Source organism: Desmodus rotundus, chromosome 10 (assembly GCF_022682495.2).
Source record: "Desmodus rotundus isolate HL8 chromosome 10, HLdesRot8A.1, whole genome shotgun sequence".
Lineage (NCBI taxonomy): Eukaryota > Metazoa > Chordata > Mammalia > Chiroptera > Phyllostomidae > Desmodus > Desmodus rotundus.
This window is the reverse complement of record NC_071396.1, coordinates 718550-742461: the sequence shown is the minus strand read 5'-3', so window position 1 is coordinate 742461 and position 23912 is coordinate 718550. Positions and strand designations below refer to the sequence as shown.

The following is a 23912-nucleotide window of genomic DNA, read 5'->3' as shown; positions in this document are numbered from 1 at the left end:
CGAGGTCAGTCCTGCGCCCGGGGTGCACCTCCCATGGGAGAGAACTCACGGGGTGTGGCAGAGCAGACAGGGGCCGGGCTGCTACCTCCGCCGTCCGACGAGGTCGTGCAGGAAGCTGCCTGTCAGCTGCCCGGTACCCACATGTGCTCCCGTGAGTGTGCCTGTGGGAAGCTGTTATTTCCCAGATGTGGTATGTCTTCCCCTGGGTTAAATTCTTCTATGGGGCTGTACCAGGAGACCAGGTTTTGATCCTGCTGATCTGCCAGGTGCGTGACTTTAACGATAGGTATTGAAAGGGTTTAAAACAGAAGTGGCTTTTCTGCCAGTGGGTAGAATTACGACTCAGAGACCCTCACGGCAGACAGACGCTGGGGAGTCACCCCTGGCTGTCCTGGGTTCCTGGAATCTGACCTCTAGGCTCAGCGGCTAAGAAAACAGCAGCGTCTGCATGCACGGCTCTGGAACGCAGGGGGAAAGAGGCACCTGAGTGGTGGATCGCACCCCAAGATGCAAGCCCGTTGTCCAGAAAGAGTCCCCTAATGCAACCCCTGGTCACGTCAGTGTGCTGACTCTCCTCCACTGGCCGTCCCCACTGTCCTCGGTCACGGGGAGGAGGCAGGTGTGAGGCAGCACGGTGTCCCCACGCGGGGACAGAACTTCTTTCACCTCTGTTGCTCTTTCTGTGGCTTCCTGTTCCCGAGTCCCTGTCTGGAAATTAGGGAGGGTAGTGGGCCAGGGCTGCACTTCAGTTCCCTGGCGGGGGGTGGGCGCAAGGCTGGCACTCCACTGGCCTGGCCTCAGACCCCAGCGGGTCAGAGACCTTTCCAACCTCCCTTGATCCGAGAAGCACCGCAGTGCGCCTCTCAGTGGAGGAGGGAACACGGCTTGCTCACTCGTGCGCAGCGAGCCCAGGGAGCCCTCCCTGCTCTCTGAGAAGCTGCCGCAGGGACTTTGCCACCCCAGGGGCGTCGAGACTCCTGGGTCTGGTGTGTGGGTTCGCATAGCAGCCTGCAAGCTCCCAAGCCCCTCCTGTGTCTCTGATGAAGTTGAACCAGGACTCCCTAACCCCAAGCACTTCTCCCCATAAAACAGCACCGTCCGAAGGAAATGAGGCTGGTCATGTGGCCTGAGCCCGAGGATGCAGGCAGAACCCAAATGTTACTCCCACCAGCCCCACAAGCTCATCCTCACCTCTGCTGTGTACTCGGAGCGAGAAGAGAGATATTCGGAGAAGCGGGAGGGGTCACAGTGGAGCTGTGGCAATGCCTTCAGCCTCGCGAACGCCGCTCTTGTCCCCTAGACAGGTCTGGGTGTCGGGACAGCAAGCCCTCTTGACTGGCTCTCCGGGCCTTGCATGCCAGTCACCACCAGGCTACCATCTGGGGAGCCCCCAAGCTCCCTCCAGGCAGGAGCTGCTTGTCCCCAAACCTGTTCATGCTGGTTAACATCGTACCACTTAATTCCTACAAGCACCGATGAGAGTGCGAGGGTTGTTTCTCCAAGAGCCACGTTACCGACGGCTTTGGGACGCTTGAGAGGCGAGCGGTCAGGAACTCATTCTGAGCTGGGGTGGCGTTGCCTGGGGTCATAGACTCCGGAGGACTTTGCGCTCGGACCGCCCTGTGCCACGGGAACAGGCCCACTCCTAAGAAACGGGCGCCGGGTGTCCTCTTGCGTCGTGGGTTCGGGTGGAGAGAGTGGATCTGGAAAAGCAGCGGAGCGCCGGGGAAGTCCCGCTGGTTCTGGCACTTTGCCGGCACGCGGTGCCCGGAGCTCCCTGTGTGACTCTGTGATGTGTGACTCTGTGACGAGCACTTCCGCCCTGTGACGAGTGAGCACCGAGGAAGGTGTGGGTGGCTCGACCGAGACAGACACCGTGGTCGTTCGTGGTTTGGGGGGGCCTGGGGCAGGGACGTTGGGCCCTGAGTGTTGCCTCCCTTTCTGTGTTGTTTTTTTTTACCCAGTTTATACTTTGGGGGCTGTGGTGTAAATGTTATTAAAAATGGATTCTCTTACAAAAGAGCTTGCAAACTACTGAGTGAGGCCCTTCTGCGTCTCCCTCCAAATCTCTTCAACTGCCCAGCGCTCTCCCCCGAGACCACGGCTGTAGTTTTAGTGCCCAAGTCGCATCTTTTGTCGTTCATCTCCACTTCCTTTTGGGGGATAATGGGCGGATTTCATGTTTCTCAAAACCAACACTTGGTTGAGGCTCAGGGGGCCGTGGCCTGAGGGGTGCCCCGCTGGGCCCTCTGGAGGACAGGCGAAGGCAGCTGGGGGCTGCCAGGCCCCCCTTCTGAGCTGAGAGGGTCCAGAGCCACCCTGCACCCCCAACGAAGGGAGACACAGCACTGTGCTCTTGTTCCTGTCTGGTGCCTTAAGGCACCTCCCCCCAGAAACAAAACCAGTTTGATTTGGATTACCTTTCCCTTTTTTTTCACTTCAGTCTTCCTTTTTTCAACTGCTTTAAGAATTATGCCAAAAGCCCCAGACTGAGTCGAAAGCCTCGGAACCCAGATTTCAACTCTGAGTTGCCCAAGAAAAACATGTTGGGACCAAAAGTGATTTCCTAGCCAGTCACTTCCTGTGTTCTCAGAATTGTTCGGTTTTCCCTAAGAGGTGTATCTGCAGATAAAAAGTGGTTCTTCCTCTCGCCCCGGGGAGGCAAGGTCGCAGAAGGCACTCTGGGGCGGGGTTGACGTTGGGCCCAGGACGGGGGGCTTCAATCCCACCAGAGTCAGTACGCTCTTGACGCTAAAGCAATGAAGCCCCCAGAAGTCCAATATTGACTTTGCCGCTGGCCTGTTCCATGACCCAGGACAAAACTTCCAGCCTCTGTTTCCCCTTCTTTGATGGAGAAGGAAGGTCGCCAGCAGCTGGGAGTTGCCGGCAGCTTCTTGAGACAGTTTGGAGGGAAGGGGCTCTCTGCCGGGCGCCAGGTATGTGGCGATCCAGCCCCACGGGGTGTGGAGAGCAGAACCCACTCACAAGGAGGGCGCCGCAGGTCCCTCCGTCACCGAGGGCTGGGCCCCTGCCCCCCAGAAGGGCGCGGGGTACCTGGCGTTTGCGGGTGGGGGGGGGGTTGGAGGAGTTTCAGTCTTTTCAGTTCCCTCCGGTTTTTCCTCCGTTCAGCCTTCCCTCTTCACTGGCCTGAACGCCGCCAAGCCCGGGCCTGGAAAGGCTTTTTTACCTCGGACACCTGCACACGGTTTCTTGTTCTCCGGCGAGATCTTCTCTTCAGCCACTCACTGGCTCAGAGTTAAGGGTCCTTTCTCTTCCCATTGTTTTTGTTCAAGGCTTTGTAGCAGGTGGGAGGAGACGGGCTTACCCTCCCTGCACGGAAGGCTCGCCCCTGAAAATGAAGGTCTTTCGCCCGGCTGAGCAGGGGTTCCTCTGTGGTGCTGGCCTCTGACCCCACGCACAATGCAGGACGCAGCTGCCCGGTCCCCCGGAGTGCGAGCCTGCAGGGCCCTGCAGAGAGACATTTCAGCGAGAGTGAGCGGACTGGGGAGGGAATGACTCAAGACCAGGAGGCAGTTAACTCTGAGGTGAAGATGAAAACAAGTGGTCTGTAAAATTCACAGTGTCCACCAAGACCAGGTCACTGACCCCTCCTGCCCCTCCCCCAGGGGGTGGGGGTGACGACCAGCCTTCCTAAAGACACAGATGAGAGAGATGAGAAAACTTCTCTCCGGGGGGATTCTCGTGCTGGCCTTCCGCGGGGACAGACCTGTGCCGTGTTCCTGGGCAGACCGATGGAAGAAGAGAATCTCGGCGGGAGAGAGAGCCTCTCGGAAGGCACAGATGGAGAGAGCCCCCGCGTCCTCTTGAAATCCTCACCAGATACTCTTGTTCTGAGGATTTCGGTCAAGGACACACGCTTTTATGGGCTGGTGGGCAAGAAAGAAAACTTCACCGACGCCCCACAGACCGGGTCACGGCGCTGAGTTGGGGACGGAGTGTACAGTGCTGCCATTTCTTTTTCTTTCTGTACTGCTCTCTAGAAACGTACGGAAAGACGAGCCCTGGGAACAAGCCTCGGTGTTTAATTGTCAGGTTGGTCGAGAGGGAGACAGAGAGGCGAGGCGGGGGACAGCCATGGTTTGGTTTACCCAGAAAAACCCTTCCCGGGGCCTGCTGAGAATGCGTGCCTGCCAGGTCAGCGAGGACGGCCAGATTTCCGCGGTGCGAGCGAGCTCTCGGCTGCAGCTGGTGACTCGCAAATTCTTCCCCCGTGAAGCTTTATTTTTGGAGACCGCAGAGACTGACATGTTGGGACCTATTATTAACTGCCAGCTTTATGCTGTTACTGGAAATCTTTACATTAGGAAAGAATGTATGGGTTGTTTGGGGGGGAAGGAGGTTCAAATGAAAGGTTACCTTGTACCGTGCCTCAGATCTGTCTGGGGTGAGAGATTGGATTAGAGACCCACGTCCCCACAGGCAGAGAAGGTTCTCTCGGTCGCCCGGAACTGTCTTCCCAACGTAAGAGCATTCACGTATCTCAGAGTGGCTGTTGCAAAGGAAAAGATGATAATGCAAATACTTTTCCAAGTGTCTGTTTGGGGGCCACTGTGTGTGAGTACTGAATCCACCCCAAAGGACCAAATGGATGAACTGTCTCATACCGACATGGCCTCTTCCATCGACGGGAAAAGCTGGAGTGTGGAGCTCCGTGGAGTTCCAGCCGTCACTGGGTAAAGGGAGAAGCCCCCTAAGTCGTTCGCCCCAGGCCGACAGCAGATCGGGTGCCAGATGCCTGACCACTGCCGGGACTTGGAGAGGTTGCCCGTGTGTGTAAAAGTGCCCAGCAAAGGGCTTGGCACGTGGGCTTAAATCCTGGACACACGGTAGCTAGTGTCTCAGCAATGTTCTGGTGACGTTCTCAGAGCAAAGTGAGACTGGGCTTTCTGTGTGGATCAGCATCTCCACTAGAACACACCGGAACACGAGCACCCGTTGGACAAAAGCCAGGCCGTGGCCCAGCACAAAGGCAGCATGGCGAAGACGCTGCTTCCCCGTGAGCTCATGTGGGAGAAGGGAGAAGGGCAGCGGTGCCGGGACTGCAGGAGCGAGCACACGAGGGAGCCGGGCGCTCGCGCTGACCGCAGGCCGACAGGGACCGTCCCCCAGGCCTCAGCGAGTGTCGCAGAGACCTGAAGTGTTCCTTGCTCTCGCTGTTCATCTTCTCAGGTTCCCCCGATACTGAGGTGGTCTTCCAGGAAGCTGTGGGGCCTCAGGACAACTGCACACGGTCCTCGGGGTGGGTGTGGGCCACACTGCCTGTCTTCCAGCCCCGGAGAGGCTGTCGGTCGTGTGTGGTTGGTGGGCGTGAGCGCCTGGCTGCTGAGCTGGGCACCGGGGACCGGCCGCTTTCCGGAAGTCAGGTTGCTACAGCTTAACCATCGTAGGTTACACCGCAGGCCCCGAGCCCCCCGCCTTGTCGCCACCATGTCCCCTGAAACACTGGAGTCACGTGAGCCCCCAGGGACAGCTGGCGAGCCTCCCTGGGGGACACACTGCTCTCCTTTGTGGACAGGTCAGAGGTGAAAACCGCCATCACCCCCGCCACCCCGTGGGGCTGGTAGTTTCACTAGGAGTCACGCCGAGGGTAGGCTGTAACGAGGACCTGCCCCCGTGTGGGGAATGGACAAAATCCAGCCGGGCACCGGCTCAGAACTTCAAAGTGACCTAAGAAAGCCGTATGAGAAGTTTCCACCACCTGCAGAACAGCTTCATCTTTTATCTGTGATTCCTCACTAGCCTGGGGTATTGATTTTTCTTCACATCTAGTGAAGGGACAAGGATTTTGGGGTGACCCTGTGTTTGCCTCGTATTAGAGTAACTGTCATCCAAGGTTGTCCACAGAATTTCTCCTGAGGGATCCCATGAGGGTGTGGCTTCCCGAGGAGTGGCAGCCTCCTGCTGTGGATTGGGTTCTCAGGATTGGTTTGGAAAGGGAAGAGTGGCTGTGGGCGTCCATGGATTCGGGTGGCACTCACGGGCATGACTGAGTGTCCCACGGCCACATGCGGTGCCTCGCTCCCGTCCTGAGCTCGTCGCCTGAGGTGCTCAGGCCTCTGGACCCAAGGCAGCACTTGGCCTTGTAGTTCACTGTGACGGTTGGCAGGCGGGCAGGCGGGCAGGCGTGCGGAGGGAGAGGCCAGGACCTTTCGGGTCTCAGGATTTGGGTTTGTGGTGGTTTCTGTCCTCTGGGCTTCCCGTCCGATGTCCCCCGTCCTGGTTTCCTTTGGTGGGTTGAATACGGGCGGCACTAGGGGGGGACGGGCAGAAAGCTCGGGTGGCAAGTTCGCCTCCAGTAGGAGTCAGGGTTCTGGACTAAACAGGGAGGCTCCGTAGGCAGAAAAAACGACCCCACCCCCAGCTTATGTGGGAACAGGAAAGAAGTTGGAAAGTGGGCTTTTACTGAAGAGGGAAAGGGGAGAGAGCTGACCCCGGAGGGCCGGGGGCGTTCTGGAGCGAGAAGGCCGACTGTGATGCACACAGAGAAGGCAGAGGAAGGGGCTGTGGCGGGAAGCCTCGCTCTGGGGGCGGCCGCTTACAGGCTGGCGGCGTTTGTGGCCAGCTCAGCGTTTCACACCGCGGTCCGGGCTGAATCTCGGGGCTGCCAGAGTCCTACCCTAGGAGGGCGGATCCAGGGCCTGACGCCCCCACCACACCCGGGACTCCTGCCCCTTGTCACCTCCTGATACGCGCTCTGAGCTAATGGGGACACTGACTGGAGGTCCCAGGGGAACGGCAGCTTGTTAGTATCGAGGGCTTTTCTCTGTCACCGTAACTGTAGCAGGGACACGCACAGCACGTGGGCACTCTGTGTGACTCCTCGCAGCCTGCCTGTGATGCCCGGTCCGCCCTGCACCAGCCTCCCAAATGTCCGAGTCCCATCCACCCTGAGGCCCTGCCCGATCCCGGCCGGGGCTGGCAGGGGGCACGACGACACTGTGCTTCTTTCCTTCTGTCCTTCTGTCCTTTCCCTCCCTTCCCCGCTCCCCTTTTTTCCTGAGTCAAAACCAAGCCAGTGGCATTGCTGGTAGAAAAATCTTGACTTGTGAACTGAACAGGTTAGGTCAGATGACAGCGGAGGTCCCTCTGCGTCCCAAGTGGCATTTTGGTCCAGGACTGTCCTCCGAGGGGTCATTATTTCTCTGCTCTTGTTTTTAGTTTGGTCTCGGCGTGCAGTCGGCAAACTTTGGCATCCTGGGCCAAGACCGGTCCACCGCCTCTTCTTGTCTGGCCACAAGGCTGAGAGTGGTTTTTACATTTTTAAGTGATTGGGGGGAAAAAAATCAAAAGAAAAATAATACTTAGTGCCACGTGGAAATACAGCCGTCTGGACGTCGCCGCATCCACTTGCCTGGGCTCCAGCCACACCGATTTCACGCCGCAGGGCGGGTGGGGAGCCGCGTCCCAGACCACAAGCCCCTCCAAGCCCGAGGCGGGTACTATGGGGTGCCGTGCAGGGAAAGACCGCCACGACTGCCCCAGGCACGGACCCTGAACCTGCCCCGGCTCTCTGTAGGCGGCAGTTGTCTTGATTCCTTCTTGGTTTAAAGAAGGGCCGCAGGGAGAACACACAGCAGTCAGGGGCGGGGCGGGGGGAGGTGGATCCCCATTATCCATGGTCCCCTACTTGTGTGGCGTTTTCGTTTTCATCGAGATGGTTTTTTGTCCAAGTTAAGAATCAAGTACGCTCCCTGATGTTCCGCTTGGCAGACATTTGGTTCCAGGTGCTGAGGTTGAGCTGAGATGGGGGAACTCTCTCAGCTGCAGAGGTGAAGGTCCGGGGGGGGTGGTGAGGCTCTGCCTTAACCCCTGGGAAGGGACATGCTGGCACCCCCGAGAGTGTCCCCATTCCTTGGGAGACGGTCCCAGTTCCCTTCTCTGTGAAGGATTCACACATCCTCCCGGGAAACACCTGAAAAAGAGAGGAAGGGACCCTGTTGTCCCATCTGTACCTTGTGAGAAGCAGAAGGGGGGGCAGCATGGGGCAGGAGGGGGGGAAACCGCTGAAACCAGAGAGAAGGCAAACAAGCTGAGTCAGCGTTCCTCGCCCGCAGTCGGTCCTCATTACGGAGACTGGTCTCTGCTCCACGGCCTCGCTCCCTCTGCTCCGTCCTGCCCACAGCATCTGGGAAGCAGCCTCTCGCCTCTCTTTCTGAGCCCACCACCCTGCAGCCACCCTGTTGCACATGGAGACCCCAACAAAGCCCACCGATGCTGCCGGTCCAGGTGCCCCCGTTGCGCCCCGCAAGGACTACAAACTAACAGCGTGTCGTGCTGTTTGGGGGGCACACAGCCCTGTTCCCTCGTGCACAGCGGGGTCCTCCAGGTCTCCCTCCTCTCTGCGCGGCTCCCCCTGAGCCTCTCGGGCTGGGGGGCGGGTATTTCACTTCAACTCCAGTGACCTGTGGCGCCAGGACCCAAACACCACAGCGGTGAACCTGTCGCTGGGGACCAGCCCGAGGGTGGAGGGGGCCAGTGTCCTGTGCAGCCTAGTGGGGGCATCGAGGAGTTGACGCAAAGAAGCTCCCTTCCGTCACTCCGTGGTTGTGTTTTCAGTCCGCGAGGGCTGCTGTAGCCAATCGCGAGGGGGGTGCAGCTCCAACCACAGACAGTGAACCTCTCGCAGCTCTGGAGACTGGAAGTCCAAGGTCACGGCTGCCCTCTTCCTGGGGCCTCATGTGGCCTGTGCCCCGTGCTCTTGGGTGTCCCTCCTCTTACAGGGACACCAGTCCTGTCAGCCTAGGGCCCCACCCTCAGCACCTCATTCGACCTTAATTACCTCCTGAAAGGCCGGCTCCCACTGCAGTCCCTGGGGGCTGTGGCTTGAACAGGAGGACTGGGGGGTGGGGGAGACATGCAGGTCAGCTGATAGCGATGGTCCTCAGCGCACAGCTTCCATGCCCAACCAAGAGGCGGTGCTAGCGGTGCAAGCTGATAACTGATAAAAACTCCCCTGGGTCGTAGACGTTGGGAATCACACTTGTACGTCTGCAGAGTCCCCTATGAAACTGCCAGGTCGTCCCGCTTCTGACCTGCTTCGGAGCCCTCCATGCTGGCAGGCTGGTTCTCTCTGAGAACGTTCTCCGCCACCGCGAGGTGGCGTCTGGGCCGAATCGGGCACAGGGACTGGAACAGAGACACGTGGCTTTACTTTGACTGAGTGGGGCTCTGCCCGGGGCCCTGCCGCCCCCTCTGTAAAAGCTTGGGGCTCGGAGGAGAGGGACGGTGGTTAGAGCCTGAGCTGGGAAGAGTCAGAGGCAGGGGGCACCGTGGTGACCCAGCAGACAGATGTTTTCCCGCCCTTCGGTCACGTCAAGGACCGTCACAGATAGCAGTCCTCTCTCGTGGGCACACTAGGGCGGCACTCCGTGTTCCTGGGGCAGAACAGCCCTGTGCTGCTCGACACTGACCCCTGTCTGTGGGCCACCGGGATCTCTGGCCGGGACTGAGGGTGGCAGTGCCGTCTGATGTCAGAACATCACGGAAGGTCAAGCGGCAGGAGGGCCCTGCAGACTAACATTCTCGGCTCTTAGTCAGCGGGGTGGGTCTCTGCGAAATAGCTTCAGATCCTGTGGTGTCGCTGCTTCTGATCTTCGCACGTGGGTCTGAGCAAGAATTCATCCGCCTGGTGCTGCAGATGATACAAAAAAGCCGCCGGCTCCAAATGGGTGGTGCTGCTTTCTCTGACTTCGACTGGGCCAGTCAGGGCCGCATGGCCAACCTGTAAGGATGAATTAAGTCTGAAATTTGGGGTCCCTGGCCCATGGCCACCCCCAGCAGAGCCTCAGCACTTATGAGTTGAACCAAGTGAATCGGATAGTTCTGTGATTCCCGCTGGAGCGTAGAAAGCATCTTTAACAAGTGATAGAAGCACTGGTTTTCTTCCAGGCTGGGACTGGGCGAGCTCACCGCCGGATATCTGGGGCCAGATACATTTTCCTCGCCATGCACACCCTCCAGTTTGGGGCCAGACTCTGGCTGCAGAGCTCCTTCTTCCTGGTGACCTGCGCCCCTGATTAAGACTTGGCCGACCCTTAGCTCAAGAAATCTGTGTTGGCTGCGGCTCTGCCCCACCCTTCTTCCTCCACGCCTCCCAGCGGGTGCAGTTCACCCTCCCGCCCAGCTGTGTGGGCCAGATCCGGCCGGCTCGCTGCGGTCCGCCAAGCCACAGATGTGGAGTGGAGCCAACACTGTCCCCCTGGCTCTCGGGGTGCCCTGAGGTCACGCGTGGTGGGAGCAGGCGAGTTCTCGACTCTGAGGACACTTTCTCTGTGTGGCTTTGATTCGTATTCAAAACTGAGCATCACGGAATTGCCCGATTTCACGCTGACTCTCCCGTCGTCGTCTTTAAAATCACGTGTCCCCTCAAGCCTCCCAAACACCCTCGGAGGACTATGGCTGGGAACTCAGCGTGCGCACCCAGCCACTGGGGCACGTTCGGTGCCGGGGACAGGAAGACGAGCCGGAGCCCAACTGCAGGCTGTGGCCGTTTCCAGCGGTGGGACAACTGCCATAGTGTCGCCGCGAATGAGCCGCTCTTTGAAGCTGCTGCGTCACTGACCAAACGTTTCCTGCTCGGGACGGTGCCTCCTAACAGAAACCTCGTGCACGTCCTAGAGGGTTCTACGTCTTCTGTAGACATGGTTTAAAAAGTAAGACAGGTGAAGTTACGATGTTTTCCTTAACCCGGTATGTCTAAGATATTACTGGAACATGCAGTCTGAGATTAATAAGGTCTGCCACATTGTTTTTCATACTGAGTCTTGGGACGTGTGGCAGATATGTCAGGAGAAGGTGGAGTTCCACTCACAGAGCTCTGGTCCAGCAAGTGGCAGAGGACCAGCGCAGTCTGGCTGCTGAGTCACCAGGCGTCTGCGTCCCAGACAGAAGGAGTCGGGCCCACAGGCCGAGTCTGACCCACGAGAAGCCCACTGTGCCGGGGAAGCAGCGGACTCTTTCCTATGCGGTCATGGCGGACCCACCCTGCCCGCTGCTGGCTCGCCCACACCCTCGGCCATTCCCGGCTGTGGGATGGCTGGACCTGCCCTGGGGGAGGGGACCGTGTGAGAGAAGTCTGGGAGGGCGGCCAGTCTGGGCCAAGAATCGGGGCCCTTCCCGCAGGGGGGTGGGGCAGCGGCTCCCTGCCCCGTGCCTTGCCGCGTGTCTGCTCCGGTACAAACCGAGCGAAGCTCTGTGGGGCCTGCTGACCCCGGCACAGCCTTATCTTCACCCTGCAGAGAAGACAGATGCCCCTGCATGTCCCTGAGACGGAGGCATCAGTGCTGGGAAGTGGGCGAGAGAACAAGAGGAGGGGTCATTGCCGTTCTCCAGCCCTGGCTGAGGTTTGCGGAATCAGCACTCCAGGCTAACATATCGATGGGGACGGAACGGCACACCCTCGCTCCCACCCTATCAACAAGGAGAAGCTGGACAGGCAACAGCCTAGAAAGGCAAACAGGTGGGTGTCTAAGGATGAGAGGTTTCTAGCTGGACCCCATTCCAGGAAGGCGTGAGCCCACCTCGGGGAGAAGCGGCGCCTGGCACGTTCATTGGTGCGTCCGGCGGGAAAGGAGAGCACGGCCGAGCGTCACGCAGACTTCTGAGGGCCGTGTGTGGGCTGCCTGTAAGGAGACCCGGCCCCTGCCCCTGATCTCCCAGGAGGCCTCCTTGAGTGCACACGGTGGCCGTGAGCTGAGACTGCGGGCCAGGCAGACAGCAGGGCTGGATGCCTGTCCCCTGCAGGGTGCGCAGGACAGAGGCCTCTGCGGGCAGGGCGTCAGGGTGGAGGAAGACCCTTCCCACCACCAGGCCCTTCGGCAAGTGCCCCGACGGGCCCCCCAGGAGCTGGTGGCTGTGCGGTGAGGCACGGAGAGCCCTGCCACCAGATCCACTAGGAAGGACCTGGTCCTGCCTTCAAAACGCCGGAGACCAGGGATGATCGGACTTCAACCGAAGCACCAACAAGCCCAGACCGAGCTCGCACACGGCTCTCAGGCCTGGCAGCCTGACTGAGGGAGGGGCCAGCCCTGTCCTGCACATCCAAATCACCGTTCTCGTTCATCCGACAGATCGTGAAGATTCAGGAAACTCTGAGAGCAAAAACCAGTCCACAGGAGCAGGACCTACAGATGACTCAGCCGCTGGCACTGCTGGACCAGGGCAGTAAAACAGTTTTTCTAGATAGTTTCCAGGGTCTAGTAGAAACAGTGGGTGGCATTTTGGAATCAGTGGGGAATCTCAGCAGAGATCTGGAATTTCTAAAAAGAGGTGGCAAAGTTGTACCTCTGGAGAGAGACACAGAGAGAGAGAGGGGTGGGGAGAGAGCATCTCCAGAGAAGAGAGCGCGTCTTGGGGAGAAGGAGCAGCGTGCGACTGTCAAAGTGTCCTTGGAAATTGAAGGTGTGACAGCAGAAATGAACACCTTAATGTAGGCGTCAGGAGAAAGGATTGCGGCCCCTGCACGAGGTTTTAGTAAGTAGACAGGAAATAACAGAGAAAGGTAGAGAGAGTATCAGCCTAAAAACTTAGATGAATAGCAGACCTCCTAGAAGAGAAAACTGAAAAATGGAGGGGAGAAAATTATCAAAAAAATAATAATGAGGGAAAGTTTCTCAAACCCCAAGAGCTTCTAGACTCAAAGGGCCAGTGAGGTAGCTGGATGCGTGGGCAGAGACCGGCCGCATTGTCGAGGATGTCCCAGGACAGCAGGAAGGTGCTCGAAGTTTCCGTACTAGGGACAAGGACTCAGAATGGCGGCCCTCGAGGCTGGACGATGGAGCAGCACCTTCAGGTTCCAAAAAGGAGATTGTCGTCAGCCCAGGAGCCCACGGCCGGCCCACAGCTCCCCTGTTAACATAAAAGAGACGTTTTGTAACAGGTCGGATCTGATGATAGGTGCCTCTCGGGCCCCCTTCCCCAGAACCTGCTGGAAGGGGAGCATGTCGCTAAAACGAGAGGGTAAGCCCACCGGCAGAGGAAGGCCGAGGTCCCCTGCCTCGAGGACGGTGAGGTGTGGCCCCACGCTGCGGCTGTCCTGCAGGCCTGGGCGCGGACAGCAGAGGACAGATGCACAGGGACAGAGAGGGGGACACAGGGCTCGACGCGGGAGGGCGGCGAGGGGGCGTCCTTCCTTCTCCCCTCAGCACACTCGTGTGTAAGGCTTGCGTCTTAACGGCGGCTTCCTCCTGTGGAGCATCTCCGGCCTCTAAACCCTTTCTCCAGGGGCATCTCCCGGGTTGTCGGACAGCGGCTGACCTCTGTGCAGGGCGGCGGGAGCCTTCCACAGCGTTTTTTCCACTCCAGGACCTTGATTTCCAATAACTGATCGCAGATGGAAGGCTCAGGGCCCCAGGCTTACTCCGTCTCTGACCTGAGGGAACTTGCCGGGAAGACTGCTGGCCAGAGAGCGGTCCAGACCCAGAAGAGCTGATAGGATCATAAATCCAGAGCTGACCCTTCCTCCTTTCTGTGCCAATTCGGGTGTGATGTCTCGGCCCAGGACGTGTGGGAGTCACCGCAGTCATGAGTTGGGGGGACAAGAGGTTGACTGTCACTTAATCCCGGCTGTATTTCACAGTGGTAAACTTGAAACCGCTCTGCCGTGTGTTTAAATCCCCGAGCCTTCTCCGCTCTTCCTCAGTGTGTTTGGGTTAATCCCTACAGAGCAAGCCAGCCAAGTGTGCGAGCCCCCCGCCTCCCCGATCCCAGCGCCTGTATGGGGCCGGGGGGTTGGGGGGGGACGGACACTTAGATGACTTGCTCGCTGATACTTTGTTCCATGATGTGAAACTCAAATCAAAAAGGGAAAGCTGTCCAGCCACTAGCTGACTCACGAAACACGTCTCCAGCCTCTGGCCCCGTGCGCGCGTGCGGAGCTGATGGACAAACCCACCGGGAGCACAGACGCAGGACTTAAGACGTGACTTCCTACGGCACAACCATGGCGGGTGGGGTGTCTTCCTGATGTTCCGGGTGCAGGTTTAGACTCAAAAACCCGAAAACGTGTTAGGGTCCTGCTGGAAGTAATAAAAAAGAGGAAAGTGTTGGAAAATGGGACTTTGGGAGAAAGGTTGTGTAGGAGACAGAATTTGAGCTTAAAAATAACGTGTGACCGAAAGGCAGCCACGAGTGGCCAACGAGTTTAGAAGAAGCAGCAGACGTAAGCGGTGGAGGCAGCGTAGACCAGACGCTCCGAGGGAACCTTCTGGCTCTGAGGCCCGTCACTCACAGGAATGACAACTGGGGAGCCTGAGGAGCCCGATCCCCACGGTCACTCAGTGCTCGGGCCAGGGTTCCCCCTGTGACGACCAGCACAGCTGGGTGACAAGGGTGACGGACCCTTTGGGACAGACTCGGCCCCGCTGTCGGCCACACCTGGGCTGAGCGGTCTGAGCCCAGTGTCTGTTTGGTGGCAGCACCTGGTCCCAGGGTGGAGTGAGCTGTAGAAGCGGGGGTGACCCTAGTGACAGGTGGGAGTTGCCCAAGAGGGGATTTCTTCCTGGACCTTGTTTAGAAAACGTAGGAATTCAGAAAAGGCGGGGAACACCCGATCATGTGTCAAAATAATGAAGGCACAGTGACCATGAGAACGGAGGGATCGGTTTGTACAATTAGGTACAAAATGAATCTTTTTCATGCATTTCCTGTTGAGACAGACCCTCCTTTTTGGCCAGAACCGTCTGCCCCTTTTACAAACATCTCCCAATTACACGGCAGCTTAGGTTGCATGTGGAGTAAACCCAGCCCCCACCTCCCGAATTTTCTCCTTTGGCTGACCTTCCTCACTGTGGAAAATGCTCCCGTAGCTAACCTCTCCCCACCTCTGCCCCCACCCCCTGCAGCTGGGATGAGAGCAGCTCCATCAGCAGCGGCCTCAGCGATGCTTCTGACAACCTCAGCTCGGAAGAGTTCAATGCCAGCTCCTCGCTCAACTCCCTCCCGACCACTCCCACTGCCTCCCGGAGGAACTCCACCGTCGTGGTAGGTGGCTTCGTAGACCCCTGGCTGGCACCTCCCTGCGCGGACCCAGGCGGGGCCTGGGGTAGGTGGTCTCCGACTCCCTGATGCCTTGGCTGAGTCCTTCTCAAGGCTGCAGGAGCAGCCTGAGGCCGTCACACGGTCACCTGGCTGTGAGCGGCTGTGGTGCCGGTGCCCACACCAACTTGGAGCCTTTCCAGAGGGAGGAGAGCAAAGTCAGAGACCCATGGGTGTCTTCTCGCTGACACCCTAGGTGGGTGGAAACTGCAGGTTGACTTAAGACCCTGGGGGGAGCAGGGCCACCCAGCAGCCAGGATGAGGGCCCCCTGGCCATCCTCCCCACACCCTCCAGTGAGCGTGTGGGCCCCCTGTCCCCCTGCAGCTGCGCACCGACTCGGAGAAGCGCTCCCTGGCAGAGAGCGGGCTGAGCTGGTTCAGCGAGTCCGAGGAGAAGACGCCCAGGCGGCTGGACTACGACAGCGGCAGCCTGAAGACGGAGTCGGGCAGCTCCAAGTGGCGCAGGGAGCGGCCCGAGAGCTGCGATGACGCGGCCAAGGTCGCAGAGATGAAGAAGCCCATCAGCCTGGGCCCCCCGGGGTCCCTGAAGAAGGGCAAGACCCCGCCCGTGGCTGTCACGTCCCCCATCACCCACACAGCCCAGAGCGCCCTCAAAGTCGCAGGTGAGCCGGGACGGGGGCGGGGGCGGCCGGGCCTGCCTCTGGCTTTGCCGCGGGGAAAGCAAGTCAGAGAGGCTCAGAGGCTGAGCTGGGGACACGTCCAAGAACCGGGGGCAGGGGTGGCGAGGGACACGCCACACATCCTGGGAGGCCCTAGAAAGCCGTCACCCAGACCTGTGCTGCTCCCAGAGCGGCCCCCTGACCCCTCTGGTCTCCGATGACCGCAGACATGGCCACTTTCTAGCCCATGTGCCTCCCCCCTCGTCCTCCTTCCTTGGCCAGTTGCTAGATTTTCCGTCTTGAAAAGCCTTTGTGGTCGCTTCTGCCATTTTAACCAAAATGGAGAGTGTTACTCTGGAAGCAGAAAACCACCCCAAAACAAAAGAAATCAATGAAAACCCCCAGGCCACTCGCTCCAGCTAGAAATGTCGTCCACTTCAGTGGTGGCTGCTTCCCCTGCGTGGGCGTACGGGACCCTGTGACGTGGCAACATGTCCCCTCCTCTCACGGGGGGGAAGAAGAGGACGTTTATGTTGTTGGCCGATTCCTCCTGCTCTTACCCCATTTCCTGGCCCACACAGGCAAGCCCGAAGGCAAAGCCGCGGATAAGGGCAAGCTGGCGGTGAGGAACTCCGGACTGCAGCGCTCCTCCTCCGACGCCGGCCGGGACCGCCTGGGAGATGCCAAGAAGCCCCCCTCGGGCATCGCCCGCCCGTCTACTTCGGGGTCTTTCGGCTACAAGAAGCCCCCTCCTGCCACGGGCACGGCCACCGTCATGCAGACAGGTGGTTCTGCCACGCTCAGCAAGATCCAGAAGTCCTCGGGCATCCCCGTGAAGCCGGTGAACGGGCGCAAGACCAGCCTGGACGTGTCCAACGGCCCGGAGCCCGGATTCCTGGCCCCCGGAGCCCGCTCCAACATCCAGTACCGCAGCCTGCCCCGGCCGGCCAAGTCCAGCTCCATGAGTGTGACCGGTGGGCGGGCCGGGCCGCGCCCCGTGAGCAGCAGCATCGACCCCAGCCTGCTCAGCACAAAGCAGGCCAGCCTCACCCCCTCCAGACTGAAGGAGCCTTCCAAGGTGGCTGGTGGGCGGGCCGCACCAGCCCCTGTCAATCAGACAGATCGGGAAAAGGAGAAGGCCAAGGCCAAGGCTGTCGCCATGGACACAGACAACATCTCCCTGAAGAGCGTCAGCTCCCCAGAGAGTACTCCCAAGAACCAGGCGGGCCACCCGCCAGCCACCAAGCTGGCAGAGCTGCCACCAACCCCTGTCAGGTACCCACGCTGCACCTCCCCACCCCGTCTGCCTACTCCGGCATTCGCCCACAAACCCCTGCACCCCGGGCTCGGGAGGCCTGGCCTGGCCGCCATTCTCCGGGCCTCCCCCTGTTCGCCCGGCCCTTCTCCCTCTTCCCAGCTGCTCCCCAATCAGCCTTTACCTTCCTCAGTGTTCGTGTGGGGGTTTCACCGGTTTCATTCACAGTCACACACACCACTGCGTACGGTCTGCCTGTCCCTCCCACCGTAGGGCTCCACAGGGCCCAGGCCAGGCGTCTGGTTCCCTTCCAGCACGTGCCACCACCTCACTGGGGTCAGCCTCGGGGCGCAGCCAATAGCCGCAAAGCCAGGAACTCGTCCGCCCCGTTTCTCTGACTCCTTATTCTCGGTCTTGTCTTCAGGGCCACGGCGAAGAGCTTTGTCAAGCCACCCTCTCTGGCCAACCTAGACAAGGTCAACTCCAACAGTCTGGACCTGCCGTCCTCCGGGGACGCCCACGCCCCGAAGGTCCCCGACCTGCACGCTGCCAGCTCCGCGGCCGGCGGCTCCCTCTCCTCCTGCTTCACCCCCAGCCCGGCCCCCATCCTCAACATCAACTCCGCCAGCTTCTCCCAGGGCCTGGAGCTCATGAGTGCGTTCGCCGTCCCCAAGGAGCCCCGCATGTACCCCAAACTCTCGGGCCTGCACCGGAGCATGGAGTCCCTCCAGGTGCCCATGAGTCTGCCCAGCGCCTTCGCCGGCAGCTCCCCTGTGCCCACCCCACCAGCCCCCCCGGCCGTGCCCCCAGAGGAAGATGTGGAAGAGCTGGCCTGGAGTGGGAGCCCCCGACCCGTGCAGGTGGACAGGTGAGTGGGCGGAGACGGTGCAGAGCCCACGTCCGACCCCGCCCCGTCCTGGCTCTGTGAGGAATGCAGTCCTAGGTCTGATAGCTGTCTTGCAACTTCCCCATTCTCTTCCCTACATGAAGTGGCTTCACCTGCTTCACACCTCTGTGGAGTAGGTAGGGTGGTTTTGGTTTTTAAATTAGCATCTCATCGGTGGGGTGCAAAAATGTGACGGGACTTCACCGAGATCGAGTAGTTGGTTCACCCCCCACCCCCCCCCCGAAGTGTCTGCCTCCCATGAAATCAGTTCTGTGACATCACGTCCTGGTTTCATCGACCACCGTGCGACCCTCTCAGCAGTTCCCATGCCCCGATTTCTGGTCGGAGAAACACATCTCACAGTGCGCACACATTTCTCAGGCCGGGGCCGGGAGGCGGCAGCCGTCCGGCTCCGTTTGCGGAGATCCCGGGCCGGCAGGCCGACAGGCCACACAGCACTCACACGGGCTCCAGGCTCTAGTTTCCCAGATCAGCTTCTCCTGTCCTTTCTCCACAGTGACCAGCGGGACCGGAACACGCTGCCCAAGAAAGGGCTCAGGTAACCCTGACCGCGCCCCCCTGCCCGGCCCCCGGCCCTGGTCCCTGTAAAAGCCTCCAGTGACCCTGCCCAGGCCCGGCTGTGACTCAGGGATGCGCCCCCCACCCCCCAGCACTGACTACAGGTAGTGCCTGAGTCAGCTTCAGAGCCACCGCTTCCTCCTGGTGCTGGAGGCAGGAACAAGTGTGCACATGACGCCCAGACCCTCACCTGTGCCCACCTGTGTGCCCCAGTTCTGGCAGCACTTCCCCTCTGTGACTGTCCCGCCCCTAAGTCGAAGGGAGGACAGGCCGCCTCGGGTCATCCAGAGGGCCAACCTTGGGACCCAGCTGGGTGTTGGCATTCACTGCTGCGTTGGGCCCCTTGGGCCCAGGGGCTCTGTCCCAATGGGGCTCTGAAGCCTCCTCCCTCCCTCCCTCCCTCAGCCCCACCCCCAGGCTCCCGCAGAGTGGGCTCAGTCCTGCAGCCCTTGTGAGGGTCTGTGGCTCCCTCCCTGGGCGTTCCTGCCTGCCCCTCCTCTCCTTGTCCTGCTCAGGCCCCGCACACCGGCGCGGCTGGGGCTGAGCTCAGTTCTGCTGCCTCCTTGACAGGTACCAGCTTCCATCCCAGGAGGAGGCCAAGGACAGGCGACACTCCCATACCGTCGGTGGGCTGCCCGAATCCGTTGACCAGGCGGAGCTGCCGTCCCCCCCTGCGCTGCCCGTGTCCTTGAGTGCAAAGGGCCAGCTCACCAACATAGGTCAGTGGCCGGGGCTGAAGCGGGGTCACTGGCAGGGGCAGCCCCCCAGCAGGGCTTTAGATTTTCTCTGCTATTCGCCTCCCACGGTATTGGGTGGCCCCATGGGGCCCCAGCTTATTCACCCAAAGTGAGGCCGGCGGCAGAGCGCGCCGAGACCCCGAATGGAGCACAGCCCCAGGCACACGTGCTGGGTGCCTGTGGCAGTGGTGGGTTCACGAGGCTTGGGGAAGCCACAGACCCAGGCCATAGCTGTCACTTCCGGGGGGAGCCTGCACCCCACGCAGCACCCCTGGGCTGCTGCGGAGGGAGGAGGGGCAGCTGGTTGACTGCAAAGGGTGGGACCTGCCTCCTAACCCGGAAAAGTCCGGGTCCCTGCTGCTGGGGCCAGGCCAGGACCATCCCAACCCTGAAGGCAGAGTGCCTGCCGCACCCGGGCCACACCCTTTCCAAAGCCTCCAGAGCAGGGTGAGAGCGATGGAATGAGCGCTCTGATTCAGAGATGGGGCGGGAAAACACCCAGGTGGGGGTGGAGGGTGCAGTGGCCCCAGCCGGAGCCTTTTGAGGACGGCCTGCCCTGGCCTGAGGTTTGCTCGCTGTTTACAGCCACCGCCTCTTCCCACCGAGGGTGGGGAAGCCTGGAGCACCCTGTGGGGCAACTGGGGGCATTTGAGGGGAAATGAGGAAGCAGGATGTTGCCTCGAGAAGGGAATGGTTCTTATGGAAAAGTTGTCTGGTCCCTGAAGGGCCATCACGTGGAGGATGGGGCCAGCTTGTCCACTGAGGGGCAAACAAGGGGAAATGCATTGGCAATGCCAGCCAAGAGGCCGTACTAGACAGTGACCACTCCGCACTTGGCAGGACTCTGCGCACATCCGTCTGGGGAGACAGCCAGTGTCCATGGCCTGCGTGGTGCAGACCTGGTGTGGGGGACTGTGTGTGGGGTGAGCCCCGAGGTGGTGAGCCCAGCAAGGGCGGCGGGAGCAGGCTCTGCCTGAACTGACCCTCACCTGCTCCATTGGTCCAACACCTCACCAGGGAGAGCTGGGCAGAGAGGCCTTGTTTCCTGTTGCTTAGACTTACCTAAAACTCAGGGGGAGCGGAGTCTCAGGCCCCGCCTCCAGGCCCCTGGCCCCCTGGCTGAGCCCCCTCCTCTAGCTGGCTCTTTTCATTGCTCGGCTCTGAGTCTCGGTCTGAATCTGCATCCTCCCGGCTGCCTGTGTTTTTAGCAAAAAAGTCTGTGTTCGTGGGCACATCCGAGTGATGTGAAGGTTTCGGGAGCAGTGCCCAGCCCCCAGCCTCACCTTCCAAAGCCACAGCTCCAGGGCAGGCAGGACACAGGAGATGCTGTCCACCCTTGACCACAGACAGCAGGAACCCCCACCCCCATCCTCCACTCTGAGCCTGCACAGCCCCCCCCACTCCACCCTCTCACTCCTGGTGCCCCAGCCCCAAGGCCCGGAGCGCTGACCACCCTGCCTCTTCTCCTGCCCCCTCCCGTCCCCTCCCTCTGTCCTTCCAGTGAGTCCCACTGCGGCCACCGCGCCAAGAATCACTCGCTCCAACAGCATCCCCACCCACGAGGCGGCCTTCGAGCTGTACAGCGGCTCCCAAATGGGGAGCAGCCTGTCCCTGGCCGAGAGACCCAAGGGCATGATCCGGTCAGGATCCTTCCGAGACCCCGCGGACGATGGTGAGACTCCACGCAGCGCGGTTCCCGCTCACCCACCACCGCCTGCGCCACCCCCCACACACATGACCTCCACGACATCGAGCCGGGCCATCTCAGCTCCTCCTTCCCATCCCCTCGAAGGGTCTGGGGCCCCGAAACCTTGGGGCTGGGGGGGTGAGTGAGTGTGCACAGCCCGGCGGCTGCCTGAGGGCTCTCCGGAGGCTGAGCCCCTATCCTCACCCAGCCGCGGGCTGCGCCTGTCGCTCAGCTCCACGAGGACATGCAGGGACCTGACAGTGGCCCCGAGGCCCTTACGGAGAGCTAGGCGTTCATTCCTCTCCCACAGACGCAGCAGGCAGGCCCGTGGTTGTCGTGGTCTCGGGTTCATGGTCAGCCTGGGGGCCAGGCTTCTGGAGGGGACGTCCCTTCCTTGCTTGAGGGCGCGCCTGAGTCCCCTCCACTGGGCTCCACCGAGTGATCAGAGCAAGAATTTCATACCCTGTGGTCTGTCATCTGCTGGCCCCCAGGGTTCCAGCCTGTCGTCCCCCGTGCTGAGAAGAGGTGGGGCTGGTAGACGGCAAGGCTTCCCTGAGGGAAGACCGTTGGCACCCACCCTCGAATGTCCCCGCTCCCGCCCGGAGCCCCCGTGCAGCTGAGCCAGGGCCCACCGCCCAGGCCAGCGCAGACTGGAGCAGGGGGCCACTCTGCAAGGCACACCCAGCCTGCTCTGGGCTGTCGGTACCAGCTGGGTCCCCGTTCAGCTCTTTCTTCCTGTTGGCTCCAGGGTCAGTGCCAGCTGCTGCCACAGGCTCCTTCTGGGAGCCGTGCCTGGGCCCCGGAGCCCGGCGCTAACGCCCTGCTCTCTTCTCTTCCAGTGCATGGCTCAGTGCTGTCCTTGGCCTCCAGTGCGTCCTCCACTTACTCCTCAGTAAGAGCGCTTGCTTCTCCCCTCCCCACCCTGCGCGGCCGGCCGGGCACCGGGGTGGGGGTGGGGGCCGGGCCCTGTGGACCTGGGGTGGGTGTGGGGGAGCCCTCATCAGGGCGCTTCAGCTGCTTGGGGCCTGTCTGGCCTCACCACTAACTCTGGAGCTACTGTGTGGCCACACGTGGACAGCTGGAGCTTGCGCTGGTCACGGAGCCGGCTCTGTGCCAGGGGGAGCGGGGGAGCCTCTGTGGTGAGGTGGCGTGAGTGGGTGTCCAGGGCTCCAGAACCGTGTGCCCTCTCCCACGTGTCCTTTGTGAAGCAGCAGGAGCCGCCCTGGGCTCTCACGGCTCCCTCTTCCTTGGATTCCTTTGGCCCCGGTTCTTAACTCCTTCCGATCAGCCAGTTCTGTTTCCCAGCCTTCTTGGTGGTCGCGAAGCTGGCTGGACTCGAGCTCCAGAGAAATCTCCGATCGTAACCCTGGTGCAGGGTCTGTCCCAGTGCGGTGGGGGGCCAGGGCCAGGGACCTGCGTCAGCCTCTTTGTACCTCCGAGCCGCGCTTCTCCAAGCGCTCTGCCGGCCGCGGCCTGGCGTCCTCGCCTCCGCAGTAACCTCCTCCCCTCTCTCTCTCTCCCCTGCGCTCCCTTCTTCAGGCGGAGGAGAGGATGCAGTCCGAGGTAGGGTGCCCGGCCTTTGTCTCTGCCTGCTGACACCCTGCGCTCCAGACCCCCTCCCGTCTCCCACCGCTGCCGCCCTCAGCTGCCCCTCTCCTCCTTCCGCAGCAAATCCGCAAGCTTCGCCGGGAACTGGAGTCGTCGCAGGAGAAGGTGGCCACCCTGACGTCCCAGCTGTCTGCCAACGTGAGTGTGGCCCAGGCACTTAGTTGTGTGGCAAAAGTTAGAGGCCTTCGGCCAGAGGAGGAGCCTTACGGCATACGCCGCCCCCCGGGCTCCGAGGCCAAGGGGGCAAGGGCTTGAGGGTCCCCCACCCCATCTGAGTCTCGATTTTTGTAGCGAATGGTTCTGCCCTGAATGTAGTCGGGGAGTGTGGGTGACTCCACGTCTGACGGCCTTTGAACTCCCTGGAGGAAGAAGAGGGGCTGATGGTGGTTTGGTGGGGGATGGCACAGCCTGGCCATCGGCCTGGACAGCAGTGGTTATTATGGGCTGGAATTACCAAGCCGTTCGCACAAGTCACCCCTGCCCATGTCTTTGTTCATGCCACATAACTGGGCGGGCCCGAAGCTGGCTTCTAGAACTCTCTCTGGTGACCAGGACACTGCTTGAGGCCCACCCCCCTCTAGCCCAGCCCCTCCCCTCCCCTCCCAGCTGCCTTTCCCAGGAGGCCCCTGGGCAGCTGGCAGAGGGGATCCGAGCCCCAGGTGAGGAGCCAGGACTCCTGTCTGTGCCCTCAAGCTGCCCCACGGGGCTTCCACCTCGAAGGAGCTTCTCCTTCAGACCTTAGACCCCCCCCAGCACCGTGAGGTGGGGACAAACGCAGCTACCACTCCGACCGGGCTGCAGCCGGGGTGCAGACACAGAACATAGAGTCATTTTCTCCCGAAGTCGTAAACACCAGCTGAGCCGGATCTGCTGGAGCGTTCCAAGTGTTTCACAAAAGTGGCCGTGTCTCCAGCTTCCGCCGCGGTTTCTGGCTTCTCCTCTCCCCTCCTCTCTGGGGGACCCAGCTGTCAGGCCCCGGGGTCTCCCTCGGGATTGGGAAGGAGGCTCTCCCAAGATCTTGCCTGTTTCCAGTCCATTTCAGCAGCGGTTCCCTCACACACCGGCTGTTGTCTTTCTTCTCTGTCCCAAGCCCTCGATTCAGACACTGTACGTGGTTTGCTGGAAACTGTTATCAAGTACTTTTCCCACTCATGGGACTCACAGGAATTGTAACATAAACAAGAGCCATCCCCACTCCCTGAACCCCACCCAGCGCGGCGGTGGCCTGGGTCGGGTCCTGCACAGCCTGGGAGAGTCACATCTGGGAGACACTGCGGGAAAGGAGCCCGGGACAGGGAGAGCGTGGGCCGGCGTCCTCGCCGTTCACGCGGCCGTTGTCCGCCAGTGTGCTGCCTCGGTGGCACCGGAGCCAGGAGAATGAACTCGGGACCGTTTTGCTTAGAACAGGAAGTTCCCTTTGCGTCAACACAGAAACAACCCAAACACCCAGGCGTGAGAGGTTCTCAGCGTTCAAGGCCAGTGCTGG

The 23912-nt window shown here is 60.7% G+C and overlaps 1 protein-coding gene across 5 annotated transcripts in view; it reads left to right on the top strand.

The window, feature by feature from the left end:
* Nucleotides 1-23912, top strand: part of NAV1 (neuron navigator 1) — a 138342-nt gene that overhangs the window by 99067 nt on the left and 15363 nt on the right. For 2 of the 5 annotated variants that reach the window (XM_053912827.2, XM_045184493.2), the window contains 10 exons: nt 14862-15000; nt 15380-15677; nt 16256-16949; nt 17354-17797; nt 18333-18374; nt 18965-19113; nt 20633-20803; nt 21658-21710; nt 22358-22381; nt 22487-22564. In XM_053912827.2, coding sequence (XP_053768802.1) covers nt 14862-15000; nt 15380-15677; nt 16256-16949; nt 17354-17797; nt 18333-18374; nt 18965-19113; nt 20633-20803; nt 21658-21710; nt 22358-22381; nt 22487-22564 — 2092 coding nt within the window. The remainder of the gene's footprint in view (nt 1-14861; nt 15001-15379; nt 15678-16255; nt 16950-17353; nt 17798-18332; nt 18375-18964; nt 19114-20632; nt 20804-21657; nt 21711-22357; nt 22382-22486; nt 22565-23912) is intronic. The other 3 variants (XM_053912829.2, XM_053912828.2, XM_053912830.2) reach the window with 3 other exon arrangements.